General features: G+C 41.4%; 1 protein-coding gene across 1 annotated transcript in view; it reads left to right on the forward strand.

Annotated features, from left to right (window-relative positions):
* The first annotated feature begins 603 nt into the window (after positions 1-603).
* The window catches only part of sntb1 (syntrophin, basic 1), a 37444-nt gene continuing 16729 nt past the window's right edge, over positions 604-21318 (forward strand). The window contains exons 1-4 of the mRNA XM_023409303.2: positions 604-1350; positions 13411-13654; positions 20218-20335; positions 20496-20585. Coding sequence (XP_023265071.1) covers positions 804-1350; positions 13411-13654; positions 20218-20335; positions 20496-20585 — 999 coding nt within the window. The 5' untranslated portion in view covers positions 604-803. The remainder of the gene's footprint in view (positions 1351-13410; positions 13655-20217; positions 20336-20495; positions 20586-21318) is intronic.

Raw genomic sequence — 21318 nt, forward strand, 5'->3', positions numbered from 1 at the left:
AGAGATGGAGAGCAAAGTTTCAGAGGGGGGGTCTCTCCGTGTTGGAGCTCCCCAGCAATACGCCCTCGCTCCCTCTCTCTTTCAAACATCAAAAACCGGCACAGGCGCATTCCTGTACGCGCGTAACCGATCGCACTTCTGCAACGTGAACGCGAACAGCAGAGTGGGACCCAATGGACATTTGAAGGCTGTAAAAGTCAGTGACATTTTGAATTAGTCTATTTAGTTAAAATAATGTTGTAAAACAGTAAACCAAAATGGAAAGGTCGAGTTTTCTTTCACATCTCCATCTCCACGTGGCCAAAGAACGCACACTACAAAATGATGGTTTTATTCATGAAACAGATTTCCTTCTATGGCCAGTATATACGTCAATACATATAACATCACAGGAGGCTGTATTTCATGGTAAATGTCACCAACATGATGCAAGTGAAACTGATAAAGTACTGCATGTTCTGTAAAGATTGTTTGGTACTTGATATATTCACCAATGCATCACTTGTCACGTCTCAAATATTCTGGGGAAATGATGAAGACATTTTGTGCATGCAGGATCTGATGGGATCGCTGACGGCGGGGGGGGTAAACTCCACCCAGCAGATAGGATCTCAGGCAGGCGGAGCGGAGGGCAGCCTGTGCCCAAAGGGCTCGGGCTGGTTGGTCGGGACGCTTGACAAGTCCCGCAGAAAACTTCTGAGGGGCAAAGTCCAGCCGGAGCGTGAGGGAGACAGGGTGGAAGTTGGTGTGTGAGAGTGCGCTGGGAACTAAATCACATGTTATTTTAAAGAAATGCTCCAAAGATGGCGGTGGTAATAGCGACGGGAGTTTCTGGTGCCTCCGGAGTGCAAAAAAGTGGATTTGTGGAGGTTTTGGTGCGGGAGCGGTGGCACAAAGTTTTGGTCAACTTGAACGAGGAAGCGCTCACGTTAAGCTGCGAAGAGAGCAGCGCTAACGACAACGTGACCGACAATGTCAACTCTAACGGCGTTGCCAACGGATCTTACCTGGACAACAATAACACCAACTCCAACAACGGACCCCAAACTCTGCGCTCCGCGTTCACGGACCTCCCGGAGCGAGTGCCCGAGGCGATCGCCAACAGAAAGCGGTGCGTTAAGGTGACCAAGCAGGAGATCGGGGGGCTCGGGATCAGCATCAAAGGGGGGAAGGAGAATAAAATGCCCATCCTCATCAGCAAGATATTCAAGGGGCTCGCAGCGGACCAGACCCAGGCTCTGTACGTCGGGGACGCCATCCTGTCCGTGAACGGTATGAACCTGCGGGACGCGACCCACGACGAGGCTGTGCAGGCGCTGAAACGGGCCGGGAAGGAGGTGACCCTGGAAGGTATGCAGGCTGGACAGAGTGTGTGTGTGTGTGTGTGTGTGTGTGTGTGTGTGTGTGTGTGTGAGGGGATGACAGCGAGAGAGAGAGTGGAGAGTGTATGTTTCAGGGAATCCCACACTTTTTTTTTCATCCCACATGCATGCCCTCATTCATCTAGTGAGCTCCCACAGCATAAGGTCCTTTTTCAGGAAGCCCCCATGTGACTGTCAGTGCTTGTATTGATATGTTTTGGTGAAAGGTTGTTCTGCATACCTGCGGAGATAAGAGTTAAATCTCAGTTTAGCTAAGCACATTCAGTGTTTGGAAGATATTTAAGAAATGCTGGTGAATTTCCTTTTTTATTTTTATGGAGACCTAATGTAACCTCTGGCAGAGATCCCCTTACTAAGCCTGAGCCCTCACCTTTCAGAGAGGGACACATGTCATGTCGTGTTGTGAGTTTTCACTCTACATGGCTGCCTGTTTCCTAGACTGGTGTTGGGTTTTTCATGCATATCCTCCAGTAGCTCAGTGGCTCTTTTGCCAATCCTGGTTCTCAGGACACAAATACGCTACTGCAAGTTTTTTCTATTCTACCTGCCAGTTGATTGCATTCACTTAGCCTCCCAGGTATAAGTCCCTCCCTGATTGGACAAACAGAAAGAAAACCAGCACGGCTCCGGGAATGAAAACCTCTGCTGTAGGATGCAATTTATTTTCCATTAGAGAAAGGAGCTACTGGTTATTAATAAGGGCTAAGAAACGAAATATGGTATTTTTCTTGCATTCATTTCACTCACTACTATTCGTATCTCATTTAATGAAATTTGTTTTCTTATTTATTGATTAAGTCACAGTTGGTTGTCGCCACACAGTCTCTCTCCCAGTGAGCCAAATTGAACAGAAGTGAAACTGTTTTTCTGTCATCTCAGCAAATTTATTTAATTCACAGCTGAAGAGGGGAAGACACTGTATTTAAAGGGTGTAATGTGATGCCACTTTGCTGTCAGGACACACTTGCTTTTTGACATAGTTGGTAAACAGGGGGCTGACTGGCTGGATTTAGCACAAAAGAACAGTTTGGATTTCTAAGGAAGCCGTTATTATGCAATCAGAGGTGCCATGGGAGATTCAAACTCATATCATCTCCCTTTACCTCCTCACGCACTTCTCAAAGCAAGGCCGCTCAAACAAATCCACTTCTGCATTTCCTCAAGTGTCTCTCTCTCTCCTCTCTCTCTCTCACACACACATAAACACACAAACACACACACACACACACACACACATATGCAGTAGCCTACACACTTACTTTCAACTCACTCACACGAGCAGTGCAGCCAAGTTGGAGTTTTGCAGTTGTATTTAGCCAAAAATTAGACTGATGGCAGGCACACTGAAGGCTTGACATCATTTTACCCCCTTAACACAAACACACACACACACACACATATGTGCACATACATGTTTGCAGGCACAAACACAAACACTTTCACACACCGGAAAATGTGCCCACTTCTGAGTTTTTAATTCCTGTTCCTGAGAGGACTCTTGGACCCAAGATAGTAAGAACAAAGTGTCTCTTGCTGACTCGCTCTCTCTCGCTCTCTCTTTCTCTCTCGCTCTCTCTCTCTCCCTCTTTCTCTCTATCATATATATACACATGCAAACACGGTGATGGGCCTTCCCAGGGGGTTACAGGGGATATACTACAGAGGGTAAAACAGGTCCCAGCTGAAAACTTACCGAGATGAGAAATAAAGAAAGAGGGAATGAAGCAGGCACAGAGGAAGAGAGGGAAAGAAATGGGAGGGGGTGGAGCTGAAATGTGAATTTAATGGGGAAAGTGCTGAGAGGGAGAGAGCTACAGTAGCATGATACTGAAACTGAAGTAGAGCTAATGAGGGAGGCTATGAGGCTGATGTACAGATGACAGTATGGCTTAACTTAAGGGTAGCACAGTAGTTCACCATAACTGCAATCTTACTGAGATCATTTGCATTTGGAAAAGCAGTGAAACATAGAGGAAGAAAAAAAAATGACAAAGTGCATTTCCAATGACTTTCATGCATCTTAGGGAGCATGAAAGGTGCTTACCACGTAACCAAGCATGGGAAATTTCAAATAAAAAGACGTGAGCAGTGAGATGTAAAGCCTGAAAACTCATTGTTTTATTCCTGAGTGTAAGCCACTTTCTAAGATGTGAGAGAAGCAGACTGTGGTACATGAGGAAAGAGATCAGGAGGAAACATCTGATCCAACTGTTAGGAGATAGCACATGTCTCATGGGAGAGGAGTGTGCGTCTGTGTGTGCACAGTGCACTGTATTTTCCTGCATTATCTGTAAGTGGGTCTGCCTGTTTGCAAGAGAGCTTGCACGTGCTTGTTTGTAGTTTGTGTATTTTACTCTAGCACTGACAAGCCATCTTGAAACTCATTAGGAAAATGGAGGACAGAGTCAGCTAAAATAGACGGCGACCACTAACTCCCACCTGATGCAGGCTGTAAAAAGGCAGCAGATTGACCCAGTGGTTAAAAAAAACTGCCCTCTAACCAGAGCACCAGGGTTCAAGTAGGGCTCTGCTATATGACTTCAAATCAATATCGCAATTATTTCAAACTTTTACCTCAATTACAATTAACGACAAATGAACAAACGATAAACAAACAATAATAGCGAATGAATGCGTCGGTGAGAGGTTCTAATGTCGGTTTCGATTCTTTTTTGTTAATTTCCCAGTCCTAGGTTCAAGTCCCCATGTCAGAGAGCATCTGCTTGGTTATAGTGCCAACCCCTGAGTGAGGTGCTGACTCTGGTGGTTCTGTTCAGTGGCTCAGGGTGCAGTCTGACAAGCCAAAAGTGAATTTCCCTATGGGGATCAATCACGGCTCTGCAGCTGAGTCACAGAGTCCCTGGCATCCACAGCCAGTGCCATTATGGTGGTCCAGTGAAAGATTGGTTATGTAAAGCCGAATAATAAAGCAGAATATTTAGACGACTTTTGTCTTGTAAATATCAACTTAAAAACGCAGCAGTCGTGTAACTCCATCAGTCAGTCAGTCAGTCAGTCAGTCAGTCAGTCAGGGACAGACATTCGCCTTTACAGGGTCGGCCTCCTGCCACAAAGAAAAAGAACAATGGTGTGAGGAAAGGAATGGAGCCTTAAGATCCGGCTCCTTTCAAAGAGCTGTAATTCCCATCTCTAATACCAGGGCTCTGAACTTGAATCACCTAAACAGAACTCAGCCATTTTTAAAAACGATTTCCATCTGTGGTTTTGCTACTGTGACATGTCAAAATGTCCTCAGTGAAAAAGGCGTAATGGCCAGGTACGTGGAAGTGGAGAGTAGACTCTTCTCTATTACGCTTACTTTTTTTCCACACAACTATTGTTGTGACAACACTACAAGAGATGGAACAACATGGATGCCTCTGAGCAGAGATTGTCCCATTTTTATGATTCATTTTGTCAAGACAAAGACGTTCAAAAAACACTGAGTTCTTGGAAGGAGATCGGAAAGCAGTGTAATAAAGCCAGGAGGAGCACACTTGGAGAGACTAGCTGCAGCTGTTTGGTTAAGCTACACCTTTTACAGCTACAGATCTGCTACTGTCATAATGCAACATACATAGGAGTTGATAGAGTTTTCTTTATTGACTGTAAAAATACACATGTAGCATCAACACAATTATCAGAAATAATTAAGTTTACACCCTTCTTGATTTCATTATTTATCAGCCTCACCCAGTACTCTTAGAGGTCCATACCTGTATATACAGAGGGGAACAGAACACTTTTGTCCTTACACATTGTCAGACAACATGTGAATCAATCCTTTGTTTGAAGTGTACTGAACCCTTAAACGTTTCAGAGGATCTCAAATACACAGATGTGTGTCCTTTCTTGTCCCACTTCCTCCCCTTCATAACAAGCTCCCATACAGAACCTGTCAGGAGACATGACCCCTTTACGTGCCGGTGTCGGTCCTGGCTGTGAGGTGGTCACATAAGGATAGCGACCTCTTAATGTTCCCAGCTGTTACTGTTTTTCTGTCCCTGTTGCTCTGTTTTGTTTTCCTCCTATTGTTTTCATTTTTGTTTTGTTGTTTTATGCAGTGATGATTGAAATATCAGTCCCACCAAGGGGCTGTTAAGGGTATTCTTTCTCAGCATAAAGAGTCATTTGGATAAGATGAAAAGGGATGAGAACAATTCCTACAGAGAACTGTCTATTTCAATTCACTTGTGTTTATAAATGAAAGTGACCAGTCGAATATGGAAAAACCGTTTCTAGGTTTAGATGACTGAGTGTTTAACAGCCAGAAAACAGAGAAATAAATTACATCAACTCACACAAGAAAAGGTCAGGTTATTTATGTAGAACGTTTGTGTTTTAGGATAACTGTACCTGAGCGATCATTCATCAAGCAAAGTGTTGGCTGAACATAGCCTTCCCATGGTGCAGCTAAGAAACAACATTTATTTTCACTGACCACTGACATATTACTATAAAACCTCTGGTAGCTATTAAAGTTTTGAACGTTTACATTTTACAGTATTTGGTATTTAAGGTGTTAAAAAAGCCTTTGAAACAGCGGATAAATATTGCCCACCCAGTCTGTCATAATGTAGAATACATCAACTGTCCAAAATTATGTTTTCACCTTTTAATATATTTGAAACTTCACTTAGCCACATAGACAAGTGTGCTAGTTTTCCACAATAGCCTGTATTGGTGTAGACTGCTACTGTACACACAGGACGTTATGTTGCTTGTTCCTTTTGAGGGAAGTGACTTAACTGGCCCAAAACCTGATGGGTAGTGTAGTCAATAACAGTTCATGGTGTTTATGCAAATAATAGCATATTCAGAGAATTTGTATCCATCAATGGCAAACAAAATGTTTTAGTACATACTGTTAAATAGTATTTCAAGTGGTAAATTATGTTTTTCATTACTTTTTATGACATAACTTCCTTTACAGTGTCCAAAAATACACTGGTCCAATGCACTGTATAGTTCCCATTGATAATGGGGGCAGATTTATTTACTCAAAATTCTTGTTAGTTTTTGAAAAAGTGAGTCTTTGATTTTGGATGGAGGTAGGTATTGGAAGTATTTTTAGAGGTATATTTAGCTGGCAACCAGCTATTTTGAAATGATCTATTTTCCCAAAGCAAACCATCAACTTATCAGAATTATCAAAGTTATCAGCTATAGCTAACGAGATAATTAAACTAACATTAGCTCTGCAAGTTGGTTGAAAACACTGTGTCCACCTGACTTATTCGTTTTAAAACGAGAACCCTGTAAAAGGAATCTTATGCACATGGTGGTTGGAAATGCTAAATAAAGAAGACACAACCCCCCCTATTAATACTACAACTCAAAACACAACACTTCAACATGTAGAGAAATCCAAAGCTTGACAACCTTGCCATGCCTAGTTACGGTTGCTAGGCTACATGAATTAACGGTAATTTCAGGACCCTGTAATAAAATAATGGAGATGGTTTTGGTCAGAATGGATAAATGTGATGGGAAATGGTGAGAAAACAGTCCAGTTTGAAACTGGGGGTCCTAAGGTAAGGATGACACCAGATGTATTTCAGTGTAGACACAGCATCAAACAGTATTATTTATAAGCATCAATACAAGTCCAAATAGTCTAAAGGTGGAAGCAAAAGAAATTAATAATACAAAGTCAGAGTACAATAAAGAAGAACATCTGCCAAACTACAGACAGGAAATGAGTCAGTGTCCCAAAAGCTCCCCTGTTGAGCCCTTAACAAGCAGTACCTGTCATCACCTGGCATCTGGATGGGTCTGTGTGTGTGTGTGTGTGTGTGTGTGTGTGTGTGTGTGTGTGTGTGTGTGTGTGTGTGTGTGTGTGTGTGTGTGTATGTATGTGTGTGTGTGTGTGTTGTGTTTATCAGCATGTGCCTGCTTGAATATATTGACGTGTGTCATCACGTTTAGTCAGCAGTGTTGTCTAGACTGATGCTACAATCAATATGTGGTGTGTGCACGTGTGTGTGTGTGTGTGTGTGTGTGTGTGAGAGTCTTTGTGTCTACCAGCTGACTGTTTATGTCATTAGAGAAGCTATCATCTCCTCCGCTACTGTTTGTGGAGTCTGACTCAGAGCGGATGATGGTGATGATAATAACAACAACTGTGGAGTTGCAGTAGTGATTGTTGTGGCGAGGATAACAGATTGAATCATTCATTCCTCTCCTCTGTGGATGTTTACACAGCCAAAACAAAAGCGGAGACGGAGAGCTGTGGCTCATCTGTTTTTCCTGTCAGCTTTGTTTGAAGAAGACAAAAACTTCATTCCCCTCCAGGTGTAATCATTGTGTCTTTATACATTGTATTTGTTTCGTCCTAGTTTTCTCATGATGGCTATCATAAAAGTGAGCTCTTGTACAGTGGAGAAACTCTTCAGTTTCACGCTGCAATTAGGAATTTCGCAACTATTTAAAAGGGTGACCACAAACGACCCAAAATCTGAAGTCTGTTAAACTGTTATGTTGCTTCACTGCTTTTTGCTGAAGCCATGACACTGTCTATGAGTCAACAGCATACTGTAAAAACTACCATCTGCTCATACTTTCTGTGGTTGTGGTTTTGTGTTAAGTATGGTGGTTTTTGTCAGCATTTATGGAACTAATGGAACATGTAACACATAGCTCAGTGGTTTAACTCATCATGAAGATAGGTTTCATGCTGTTCAGTTTTTCCACTTTTTTATTTCAATACTTTCAAATCTTTCTTTGTGCAAACATCCTCTTGGCATTTGGAAAAGTTGCCGTGATGATGTTGTAGACAGTTTAATATGGATGAGCAAGACGGAGGAATATATGATTTTTGTTTTAAAGATGATGCACTTGCAATTTTTGATGACATCTAGCTTTTGTTCCTATGGAGGTTCAACCGTTTGCTAATCCCCGCCCCGCTTAACTGTAGCTATGCCTGTCAAGCTTTGTGTTCTCACATGGAGGCAGATTTACCGCCCAAAATTTCTTTAAACAATATGTCCCCGATTTCCCTGTGTTAACATTTTAGGGAGGTTTTGGAGGTTTACTGTTTAGTGTAATGGAGAATTCACATCCTTCTGAACTATGTGGGTAAAACATCAATTGTATTTGCTTATTTGATTTTCTGCAAATATGCTCATCTTTCTGTGTCCAGAGTTCAGTTGTATACTTTTTACTAGATTAACTTTGCAGCACATGTACTACCACACATTCACATTATCATGGCCCCATTTACAGCCTGAACAATATATTATGATGTTCAGTGCTTTATTCAGAAGTGACACTATTAATTTGCTTTAATCCACAGTTTCCTAATAGTGTGTCACTTTTACTATCTCTTCAATTTAACGTGTCGAAATGTTAAACAGAGAGAAAAAACGTCTTCAAGCTTTTCTAAAATGTGACGTCTTAGCAAAGATCCTCATCCGATCCAACTGTTATCTTATGAAAGCACATATTTCACACGTCTTCTTATCTACTTGTTGAAAGTCGTGTGCCTGCAGAGAGTTAGTAACTGTTTGACATGAAGTTCAAAGATCACTGAGTAATTGTACCTACGCACATTTCAAATCTTCCATCTCAGTTACTGTTTGTCGTTCACTTAAGATAATATTTTAACTCTTTGAGATATTGGTCCAAACTTTACAAAAAGATGGCCTGGGGCTGGATTTGTAAAGACCTTTTTGTGCTGCTGTAGTATCCAGATACCTGCGCAGGAGGGAAAGCCTTCGTTCTGCAATCAGAGGAGCATTTTTCTTCTTTTTCTCTACCTCTGTCTGTTCTCTTTCCAACTTCACCCAATGGTAAACCTTCTATTCTTCTCCCACAGGCTTGATGAGAGGAAGTTTCTTTTTTCCTTTGGTACATTTTCTCACCAAACAAAGAAAATCCTCATTCGGAGCATATGGCAGAAAGTCCAATGACTTCAGACCTCATTAAATATTGTTGAGACCGTTAAGTGAAAAAGACACAAGACAGATATAGTAATTACACCTGATGTTATAGAGCAGGGAGCATGTGTGTGTGTGTGTGTGTGTGTGTGTGTGTGTGTGTGTGTGTGTGTGTGTGTGTGTGTGTGTGTGTGTGTGAAGGGGTGTTGGTACTGTGCAACACATACACTGAGAAATATAACTGAAGTGTGTGTGTTTGTGTGTATTCATTGTGAATGTGTGTGGTAGATATAGTTGAAATCCATGGAGTGCTGGCTTCACTGTCAACACAAACACTTGTGAAGAAATGAATTGCCTCATTTGTAAAATGTGTAAGGGACTGGGGTTGAGTGTGCTTTAGAAATAAGTGAACAGCTTTCAAGGGAAGTGAATTGGATTTTCATTGGGGAGTTGAGCAGCTGGTCTTTGGTGATAGTGAAATTCATATGTCTGCATCACAATTACTGTAATGGTAACCTCTAAATGAAGTGGAGAGTGGGAGTCACAATTAAAATAGAAAAAAAAGATTTAGTTGTGTCCGTATGTGCTTGCTCTTGCTTTCTCTGGAAAATGGAAAAATAAAATCAGACAGATGGTGGAGGGCAGCTCCACATTTCGGCATTTTGGTTTAACTAATGCAACGGAAAACCGGCTTGAAACCTGGTTTCAAATGAAGACTCAAGTAGCAAGAGTCCTCTCCTCTCCAAGTTCTTATCGGACTATCGAGGTTATTGTGCAGAGTTGGCTGCGGTGGTGCTGTAATGGAATAAAAACATGACCCAAGGGAATGCACACACATTTACACACTTCCAGTGTAATGATCACATGGACTCCACCCCATTTATTTTCCCCTCTGCTGGAAACACTTACAGCTCTATTTCTGGCCACAGTGACGCTTGTCAATGAGTTTACATTTTCTCCGTCCGGTCCGTCTTTGTAAATGTTAACGGAAAACAAATTACCCACTAAACATTATATTTATGTTATAGCTGTATAATATTTTTTTTTCAATTTAGTCACTTAAGTAAGTGCTCTGTAAATGTATTAAGACTTCAGAAGATAGATGTGAGCTTGTGGCAACATAATTGCAGTATCATTTGATATTCATCTTGTTTGAGGTCATATTCCCTTATCTCTTTGTCATTCGGGCTGTAACTAATGATTAGTTTCATTATTGTTTAGCCCATAAAATCTTGGAATAAAAGTGAATGTCTGTCAGACTATCAAAGTCCCAAAGGAGACATCTTCAAACAGCAGGTGTTTGTACGACCAACACTCCAAAGCCAAAGATATTCAATTTACAATAATAAAAGGCAAAGAAGAGCCTCACATTTTAGATCCTTCGACTACAGAATATTGGATATTTTTCCTTGATAAATAACAAATAGTGAATCATCTGTTTGATTATGATTAATAGACATATTGTTTCAGTGCTTCTTTGCATTCACTTCCTCTTTGTCACACTCCTTATATTATTAAGTGAGGCTTTGTAACGTCTAAAACCAGATTTGTGGTCGTTGCAAAAGGTTAATAAGTCATCAGTTTTGATTTGATGGTTCAGCGTCTGTTTTCCCCTGTTGATATCAGCCCTGAAACACTATAAGGGATGTATTATACCTGATTAGGTCTTATCATACTTTAATTATATGGCCAAGAGAAACTGTGTTTACATGGTTTCATTAATTTTGCGATAAGGAGCGATGGTGGGAAGATTCATCTCGTTTCATTTCTGAATATGGGACTGTTCCATACAGTCGCCGTATTTACATTGCATTGTCGCTGTATTTACAGTGATAGTAAGCAGGGATCGCAGTGAGCACAAGGTTTACAGTGGAAATGGCTCTGGTAAATGTGACTGCTGAAAAGGAGATAACTGAGGAAACTACCAGCATCAGAAACTTGTAGAAAAAATAAGCAGCTGTGCTGACCAGTCACAGGTTGTGTGGTCCTCATGTGGTACCTTCGTAGCCGCTGTGGCCCTGACGTGTGGTTGTTAACATTGTTAAGGAGGAGCACGCCAGCTACAGCGAAGGCTTTGTGGCCATGGTTGGCTTTAGACTCTAAGACTCGAGAGGAGGTTGTCGTACCCAACACTGCCAACTCAAGGGCTAGTGCTATTGAAAGCTGACAAAGCAAGGGTGAAAATAACTAAGTCTAACATAACACACCTGCAGGATGTGGGAGTCACTGGTGCTGTGTTGTTTCTCTGTCAGTAAGTGTTTTACCCTTACCAAAGCTGAACCAAAGCTTATCCATAACCCCAACAAGTCGTCTGAGTAGATGCTTAACCTGATTAACCAATTATCTCTGCAACACCTAACCATAACCTAACCTAAGTCCTAACCCCAACCACAGAGGGTGGGAGAGGTGCTAAAAAACACCTTTATGCTTTGCAGCACAGAAGATGACGTGTGTGTTAGTGTGTGTCCTTGCACTCAAACAAGTCTATATCAGAGTTGGATTGTTATTTTTTTCTTTTAAAATAGGAATCCTACATGTTCCTTTGTGTCACGTCACTCTCATAAAAGACAAGGTTGTCACCACCGACTGCAGAGGATTCAGTCTTTGCAGCCCAATGAATTCACTTGCGCTGTTCTTTGTAATGATGTGTTTTAACAAACATCAGCATCAACATTTTCAGTCCTTTAATTTGATCTGACTGTGTGGGTTATTCTACTGTGCAACTGGATCACCTTGTCTCTGTGGGTCCATTGAGGACACTCACATCACCCCCGTCTCCTCCTCTGTGTTATGTGTCAGCCTGTCATCTCTCCTCCACAGGTTGGCGGTTAGGCTTGTTACACCGTCTCATAGGGGTCTATAGAGCTTCTCCCAAGAATAGTTCACATGCTGCATTACAAATGCCACCAGCCATATGCCAATTACACGCGGCTTGTACAGTGGGATATGCCAATTAAACATCCAGGGCATACCAGGGATTCAGAACATTCAGGACATAGGGAGCGTGCTAAGCGCCCACTTTATCTCTGCCGCTCTATTTCTGTCTTTCATTGAAACATATGTCCTGTCTTCACTTTTCTTCTCCCCTTCTTGAACCTTAAAACATGAGGAATTTAAAATAGTTATAAAGCCTCCAGTGGTTAAGAGTTGGACTTTTACAAGTGAAGCTTTCTGTTTTACTGCTTGGAAAGTTTCTCAGGTGGCCCGGCGGCATCAGTTGTGACCATGCTATCTGGAAATATACCGAGAGCTGTGGGGGTAGATTCTGTGTTTTGCGGTGCCTTAATTCTCTTCTTCATACTGCTTGCCTGTAGCAGCAGAGACAAGGTTTGAATCATCACAAAGAATACTTTCATTTTAACGCATTAACTGAGAGACGAAGAGGCATCTGAGTCTGTTTTGGCTATTGGCACTTTGACATTTGCTGTGATGGTTTCAAGTTGATGGCAGCGAGGGCTACTTCATTTGCATACTATTCAATGATAAAGTAAGATGTTGTACGTGTATAAGTTCATTTTACTATGAAACTCAAAGACCCATTCACTCTGTCGTGTAACCCTGAACCAGTAGGATGATGCTGTTATCGAGCAGAGTCATAATCAAAAGTTTTGTTTCGAAGGAAGGAAATGACATGATGGCAAGTTTCCATAGACTACCCACACATCCTCATGGGTCTTTGCAGCAGAGTTCAAGCATCATTAATACACAGAGCTGTTGCTGAGACTTATTTTTCTGTCTGCAGCCACATGTAGGTATATAAATATAATAATACAAATGCGTCTGTGGTCGCATGATTAAACAGTTAATGTTTCTGCTGCGTATCTGAACATCTGTGGTATCACCACATCCTTCCTCTCACCTATAACAACAAACTATGGTGACAACCATCTCAAAACAGTTCACAGCATACTGTATTTCAGTTTAAAAACAGGGATGTGACCTACACTTTTTATTAACACTAAATGAATAAGTATGTGATCAGTAACCTGTATTCTGTGAAATACTGGAAAGATTTTCCATACCTAAAATACCCCGACCAAAAGTGTCTCCAGAACATTTAAATCTCAAAAGGTGCTGCTTTAATGTGACTGTTCAAACTATGTGTCTTACTTTATACTGAAAATCTTTTTCTTTTTTACTATCCTACCCAGTCAAGTACATGCGCGAGGCCACGCCATATGTCAAAAAGGGTTCCCCAGTGTCAGAGATCGGCTGGGAAACTCCTCCTCCTGAATCTCCCCGCATTGGCAGTCCTCCCATCACCTTCTCCTCCACCTCAGACCCTCCGAGCCCCCCCACCCAGCCCTCCCTGTCTCTGCAGGGCGACAGAAGGTGCATACCACTCAAGATGTGTTATGTAACCCGAGCCATGACCACACCAGACCCTGAAAACAGGTAGGTGACAATCACACACACACACACACACACACACACACACACACACCCTCATTGTGTCCTCAGAAAGCAGTTCTCTGGAGATGCCGCTGTCTTATCTGTATCTGTCTGCTGCTCTTGTGCTTATTGCTTTTCATTGAAAGACCAATCATTGTTTCATTGATTAGCCACTCACATAATTCAGTCAGCCAATTCATGTGTAATAGTTTTTAAAGATTTACATCTTTTGTTAGAACAAATTGGCTTGGAGCCGAGTGCCATAGACGGGGCTGGGATGTTGCAAAACTACTAAAGCCCCTTTCACAATGAACAAAAAAAAACCCTCTAACACCCACTAACATCTGGCTTTTGTCTTCAGTGGGAAAGGGTACGATCAGCATTCATTCCCGGGTCAAATGACTATGCACTAGTCATGAGTATTTATTGGCTCCAGCGACGACTGACAGTGATGGAAACATGGGTGGACTCAGCCACAAATTCCATCCCTCTCCATTCAAGCAGCGCTTGAATGTCGTTCAGTCGGCGTTGAGTTTGAGGAGACTGAAGTAAAAGCTATAAAAAAAAAAAGGAACTGGCGTAACAAAGTCCCTGGCCTCCATGCTGCTCTCTGCCGTTCACTAACCCCGTTTTCCAGTGCGTTTGTGATGTCGAACGTGACGTGACGTGAATGTGATGTAACCATAACGGTAATGGTTGTTGGATTTGGTCTTTTTAATGGGATTTGAGGACAATAACAAGTTGAACTGAAAGCAGAATTTTTTTTTGGTCTGTTTCTGCATGTGAGGGGATTGTCTCTTATCAGTGGTGCACCACGAAAGTTGACAGTGCCTCTTCTTCTTCTCAAATGTCAGTCAATCACTGCAAAGGGAAACACATTATCATTGTATTTTATATTTCCTTGCATAAAAAAGTGAAAATTCAAATTTCAGTCCAAGTTTAAGCAGACCTCCATTGTGGAAAGGATGCAGTGGATCTGTGTTGCAGTGAAAGAAGTCTGTCACATGAGTGTATAGTGGCGAACCCAGAAATGGTTACCTTAATTAACCAATGTTAACTGATGCTTCTCTGCTCCTTAACTCAACACTGTGACAGAGAGACAACAGAGAAGTCAACCCTGCGGGTCTGCAGCTACTTCTGATAGCCTCAAGGGATTACTCAGTAGTGTTTCTCCGACTTTTTTAGGCCATTTTCACATTTTTATTAAAGACAGACTTTTGAAGTAGCGCATAGATAATTCACAGTCAGCGGGGGGTGGTCTGTTAGGAGGTGTCGTCAAGTTAATTGGTTGGTAATATGACAATGGCCCTAATCAAACAGAATGGGGTAAGAAAGCACTTTACTCTTTCAACTTTTCTTTTGGTGTCACAGGCAGTGGATGTGTGCTTTCTGTCCTAGTTGTCTCTCCCTGTGTTTCTCTCTTACCATGTTGTTTGCCTTCCCACTCATACTTTTTTTTTTGTCTTCGCTTTTTTCTGTCTTGTTTTTTCAATCACTTGTTTGTGTTTTACTTCTTCTTTTGTCTTCTCCCACTCCTTTTCCTTTCTTTTCTTTCATGATCTTGCTCTCTCTCTCTCTCTCTCTCTCTCTCTCTCTCTCTCTGTCTCTCTGTCTCTCTCTCTCTCTGCGTTCCCAGCTTTCTCTGTTCTCTGTCTGTCTGAATCAATTCTCTTCCATCTCCATCCTTTTCTCCCATCAGTTTCTCTCTCTCTCTCGATTCATTTCTTTCACTACGATTCCCCGTGTATCACTATCCTGCCATCCCTCCATCCGTATATGCCCCCCCTCCCCGTATATGTATGATTTTAGAAGTTTGAGATAGTTGAACCTCGAGAAACTTCAAAGTTTCAGACGCTGGAAAAAACATCAAAGTCAAGTGGTGAGAGTGAATAGTGACTTCAAAGTTTCCTCTGTGTGCATAGACGTTGTCAGATGGCTCCATGTTGAAACTGTAAAATGTAAATGCTAACACACACAAACAATCAAGAAAACAAACACAAACAAAATGAAAAAGAAGAACATCTTACAAGGACAGAGCAGATGGCTCTCTGTTGGCTTGTTACTCTATGGCAAAACTTATTTTATTTACCACTGAAAAAACAAAAAAGATTCACAAAAGTACATTTCTCTTAACAGATGTAAATGCAATTGTCCCATTTTCTTACTGTCTTTGTAGAGCAAGTTACTGACAGAGATTGTCTGTGCTTTGCTGTTGAGAGTTTTGTCCAGCTCCTTCTTATGAGAATCTGGAGAAACAATGGAAAGCTTCTTGGTGGAAAACGGCGTTTAAAAATTGATCTGAGCAGGCGAGTTTGGACGGAAAAATGGTTGACATTTAGAGGTTTTGATAGATTCAAAGCTTTTACAGATATTCATGAGGACATGACCTGAGTTTCACTTGACTAAGCATAAGGCTGTTGTTGCACTGGTCAGTTCCTCCCAGAAATACGGTATGTCCTTAAAAAAAAAAACTGAAATCAAATTTAATCATAGCTGTCAAAATGCTCACAGATTCTTTGAGCTGCACATTCACAAATCTCGGATGATGTATTAAACTATTTAAGAGCACAACAGGGTTGAACATTCACTTTGTTCGCCATAACTTTGACTTTATTAGTCAGCCAGTTACACAAGCAGTCTGATCTCGTGACAAGGTGAGGTTTTGTCTCACACAGATAACAGATAAAGCTGTAGGGCAGATTCACTGTCACAAAGGAAGTCCTCGGTCCAATTTACCTCGACCAGCATGTTTTTTGTTTCTTCCTTACTCTTGCAGCCAGGACAAATTCCCCTTTGACTCACCAGTAAATATTCAGTAAATGTTTGAACAGTAGGACACCCAAGTTGAAATCTTATGTTTAATCCATGTCCATGAAACTTAAACAGTCACATTTTCACATTTATACTAGTTAAAGATTGCAGGGCAAGACTAAACCCACTCCCTGTTTTTTTTTCTTATTTTGGTTTCAGGACTAAAAAGGCTCCATGTTAAGTGACAGTGAAAGCCTCCTTATCATTTTTTTTTTATACTAAACTCAGTGCAATATTGCATCCCTCTGAGGGGTTTCTCTGTTCATTTCAGCAGATGTTTAAACTCTGTGTAAGCCTGGGAGGACCGAACGATGTGAGGGAAAGCGAGACACGTACAGCGATGAGAGAGGATGATGGAAGACAAGGAAAGAGCAGTGAGGAAGGAGAGTGGACATGCTGAAGAAGTTTTCCTCACCTTAACATAAACTGTGTATGAGGACGCATGAGTCTAGCTTTCTGTGACATTTGTTGACAGATGAAATTACAAAAAAGATTTAGTTACAGCCTTATCATTTACAGTGCAGATTAAAAATGTTATGAGGAGGTGTGGAGAGATGGGAGAAAAAAAAATTGAAATTGCAAAAGAACAGGAAACGCTTAGATGAGCAAAGATAAGGGAAAGGGGAAGATACAGAGATGAGAGAAGAAAAGGTATTCAGCTCCTAAAATGGATGAAATCTATCTCTTTCTTCCTTCACCATTAATCTGTGTCATCACTGAAGCAACAGACTTGAAACCCTGAGTGTGAATGTGTGAGACTCGGACGTCCGCAGAAAACATGTATAGCTTTGTAAAAAGGAAAAAGGAAGAGATGACTTCTGGCAGAACCAGCATGGTTCCTCACAGTATGACACTTTCTACAACATTATACCGCAGTTTAACCTTGACAGGTTTTTGAATGGAAGAAAAAAAAAAAAAACTTTTAGTAAAAGTTTTTCACCCGGGTTAAGTGTAGAACATTGATCTTAAAACTAAAATGATACAACCTCTTATGTATTATCTTCTTGTGTTTCGACAGCTCGAGGCAGTCCAACTGTTGGCTAAACATCCTCCAAGATAAATATTTACACACCATTCAGTGTAGGAGGCATGGTTTGAGACCTTGTGTTGGAGTCGGAGCTGCAGACCTGAGGCCTGAAAACTGACTGTCTAAAGATTTGACTTGACATGGGACTAGACACGAGGAAGGGAAGAATTTAAAGGGGCACTACAACAATTTTACATGTCACGTTGCAAAATATATATTTTTTGCAGAACTGGAGGAAACCTTGAAAGGTTTGAAAGATGATAACCCTAATGATAGCATCGGGGTTATCTCTGCTTGGGCTTGGAGACGTCACATATACTGTATGGGTGTTTAGATGGAAGAAAGGGTGTAACAGCAATCAAGTTGTAGGGCTGCAAGTTTTGGTTCAAAACTCAATGATTAGTTGACTGTGAGAGCAGATAGTGATGACTTTTGTGTTGCTCGACTAATCATTTAAACATTACTGAGTGTCGTTATGTGAAGTGTAGGATCGGTCCAGACAAAACATCAGGATATGTCGTTTTATGTGGCCCTGTAAGTGTCATGTTTTGACCTGGTAAAATCCCCGAACAGTGCGGAGAATAAATAACAGTGACAGCCACATACCTTGAATAGTTAATTATTAGGCCTTTGCTGTGAAAGGACTCGGCCACCTACAAAATGCTATTACACAGCTTTCAGAGAAAGTGTTTAAATGCCATCTATCGTCAGAGTTCAGACACCTGACAGACTTGCAGCTGACTTACAAATTTCCTATTAAGATTTAAGGACTTGAGACTTCAATTGAATCTTGCTTTGACTCAAGGCTTCAAACTTGACTTGTCACAAAGGACTTAAAAACAGCTCTGGTTGGAGCCTGGCTATGCTTTGGTGTCACAACAATTAATCTAGGTTGAGTCATCTCTGGATTTAAGCATGGGATGGGAGAGGAGGCCAAAACAAATAATTGAACTGTTGTGAAATCTAACTGTGTTTTCTTGTTCTCTGTGACACATATTTAATAGCTTAATTCCAGTAGGCTTATATTGAGTTTTATTTTATTGAATTTCCACAGGGTTGGATCTTATATTATTGCTTTAAAGCTGGAGCTGTTAGTTCACCAATGAATAATTGCATTGATTCAAATCCACCTACTACTCATCCAGTTCATGTGCTGCTCTCCCAGTGATTCCCTGTGTTCCCAATGTCTGTGTCACGCACACAAGAGATGAGATAACTTAGCCCCAAAGTCACTCCACATCTTGGCCAGAAAATGGCAGATAAGGTCTCGTATAACTCATGGAAGTCAGAATGACACCATCCTTAAAGAACGTCCTCTACTAAACTCACATCTGGTCTTGGAGTCCCCCTTCCTCTCCCCCCTTCCTCCCCTTCAGCTCACCCCTGTCCTCTCCTCAATCAACTCGCCTTTTACAGGCTTCAGTTCTATTTTTAACCCAGAGTAAAACACCTGGAGCTGATCTCGACGGTCTCTCCCGCCTGCAAGGGTTTGATAGAAGAGCAGATTCATCACATTCACTGGGGCTTTTCCTGGTCTACAGTGTGTGTGAATGAAGAAAGCTGCAAAGAAAGCATGTTTGCAGAGTTGAAATCACTCTGGGTTTAGAGTGGTTTCCTTTTAAAAAAAAAAACAAAACAAAAAAAACCCCACCAGGATTACCTGGACAGTGGAGAGCTGTTAACACAGATGCAAGATTGTTTCATAGTTGGTGGCAAACTCACTGATTCAGGAATGCATTTTAATTTATGTTATGAGTTGAAACTGAACCTGTACTCACAGAAAAATGCCCCGGGTGCTTCCTGCAGCAAGTTTTACTGACTGTACTGTTGCCCGTTCAATACACCACGGCCCCATGCTGATATGTGGTTTAAAATCTCACATCTCTATTTTCTGCATTACCTTCTTATGACAAATTATGACAACCACTCAAGTTCATATTCTTCAAACATGGCCAGATCTCAGCATCAGGCGCACACTGAACACTAGTTTACTATGTCTTGTCCCCTAAACCTCTGAGTCAGCCATTATTTGTCTTTGCAATATTTGTAATTTGTGTGTCAAAGTTAATTGTAATCTGGTTTATTTTTTTCTTCGTCCAGAAAGGACATTAAGCTCTGCTTTGCTTTAGCATACCTGTTCAGAGTATTTTTGCTTTTGGTTTTACTCCACAGCCATGAGCACTAAATGTATTGATGCAACAGCATGTGGCATTATGCACTATAAAGGCTGCCACATGTACCTTCTTAAAATTCATATTCCCTGAGCACACAATCAAAGAGCAGTTCAGTAAGATGGAGAAGCATCTTACAGATGCATTTCTCTCGAGGCCAGAAATCCTCCCATATGATATAAGCAGATTAGTTATGGAAATTTAGATGGAGACAGTATTGTGACATATGGCCCACAAAAGATGCACGAACAAAGGCTGTTTCGTGATTTAGATTGACTCGAATAAACTCAAATTTCACTGCACTTCATTACGTTGTTCCATCCAAATGCTCATTCTCAAGTAGATGAGACAAATGAGCATCTCTTGAAGCTGAATATTTGGCTGCTAAAACTATGATTCAAGACTAAATTGAGTCAAATTGGGTCTGCTTGATAAGGCATGCAATTTCAATATTCAAGATGGATTTTTTTCATCTAAGGTTGCGAACAAGTTTGAGAGCCCCTCAATGATAACAGAGAGGTTAAAGCTGTTTGAACTTTTCTTATCTTCTCTTCCAGACAACTGGAGCTACACTCTCCTGACGCCAGGCACACTGTGGTGCTGCGGTGCCCAGACCAACCATCTGCCCTGTCCTGGTTCTCTGCCATGCACTCTGTCACATCCACGCTGGCACAGGTCTGTCTTTGATTACATTGATTTTACAGGTGTCTCTCATCATCAGTGTGACCATTAGAATTAGATATTTCAATGGCCGTGATTCAGCTCCTGCGGAGCTGCTTTGAATGTAATGCGTCCTGAGTGATCATCTATCCTAAAAACTGTCATCCCACCGCAGCGGGCGCTGGCAGAGGTCATCCAGAACACAGCCAGGACGGGGGTTGCTGGCAGCAAAGAGATACGACACCTGGGATGGCTGGCAGCGAAGGTAGGAGGTGGTGTGTGTGTGTGTGTGTGAGAGAGAGAGAGAGAGACATGGAGTGTAAAAGGCTGTAAAAACTATAATCATACACGTGTGTGTGTGTGTGTGTGTGTGTGAGTAACACCATTACTATTATTAGATTTCTCACGTTTTTAATGGGTTACCTTCACGCTTTTTATTTTGTGAATATCTTGTGTAGGTATGTTTGTGCATGTGTGTGTGCTCTTGTTCTATCTTTGTGAGGTTCAGTTTGAGTTTTACACCTTAAATCTGTGAACGTGTACGTAAATTGAGAACATATTCGCTGAGTCTCCCGTCTTCAAAGTGCTGTTTAAAGGTTAAGACTTGGCTTTAGGATGTGAAACTTGAGTGATACGTGATATTTTTTGAAGATACGTCTCATATATTTGACATAATTCTTGAAGTGCTGTTTCTTTTGTATTGACTATTTAGTGAGCTAGTTTTTAGGTGCATCACTTAAAATTGGCAAAAAGAAATTGCATTTATATTTTTTCAACTTATGCCCTCTTTAGACACAGTATGAGTTGTCGGTCTGTAAAGGTCAGGTTTGCTTGAAATGAACTAGTTTGCACAGTGCGCCGTCTGAATACTTACAGACAGATAGCCAAATAGCCATACTTAAAGGCGGAGTCAAAACTAGCTGTCATGGGGGGGTGGGGGGGGGGACGACCTACTAATAATATAAATGCAGGGATAGCATCGCACACTTTAAGATGAT

The sequence above is a fragment of the Seriola lalandi genome, unplaced genomic scaffold (genome assembly GCF_002814215.2).
Source record: "Seriola lalandi dorsalis isolate HSWRI2012SDOR001 ecotype SW California unplaced genomic scaffold, Sedor1 jcf7180002054387, whole genome shotgun sequence".
In the NCBI taxonomy this organism is placed as follows: domain Eukaryota; kingdom Metazoa; phylum Chordata; class Actinopteri; order Carangiformes; family Carangidae; genus Seriola; species Seriola lalandi.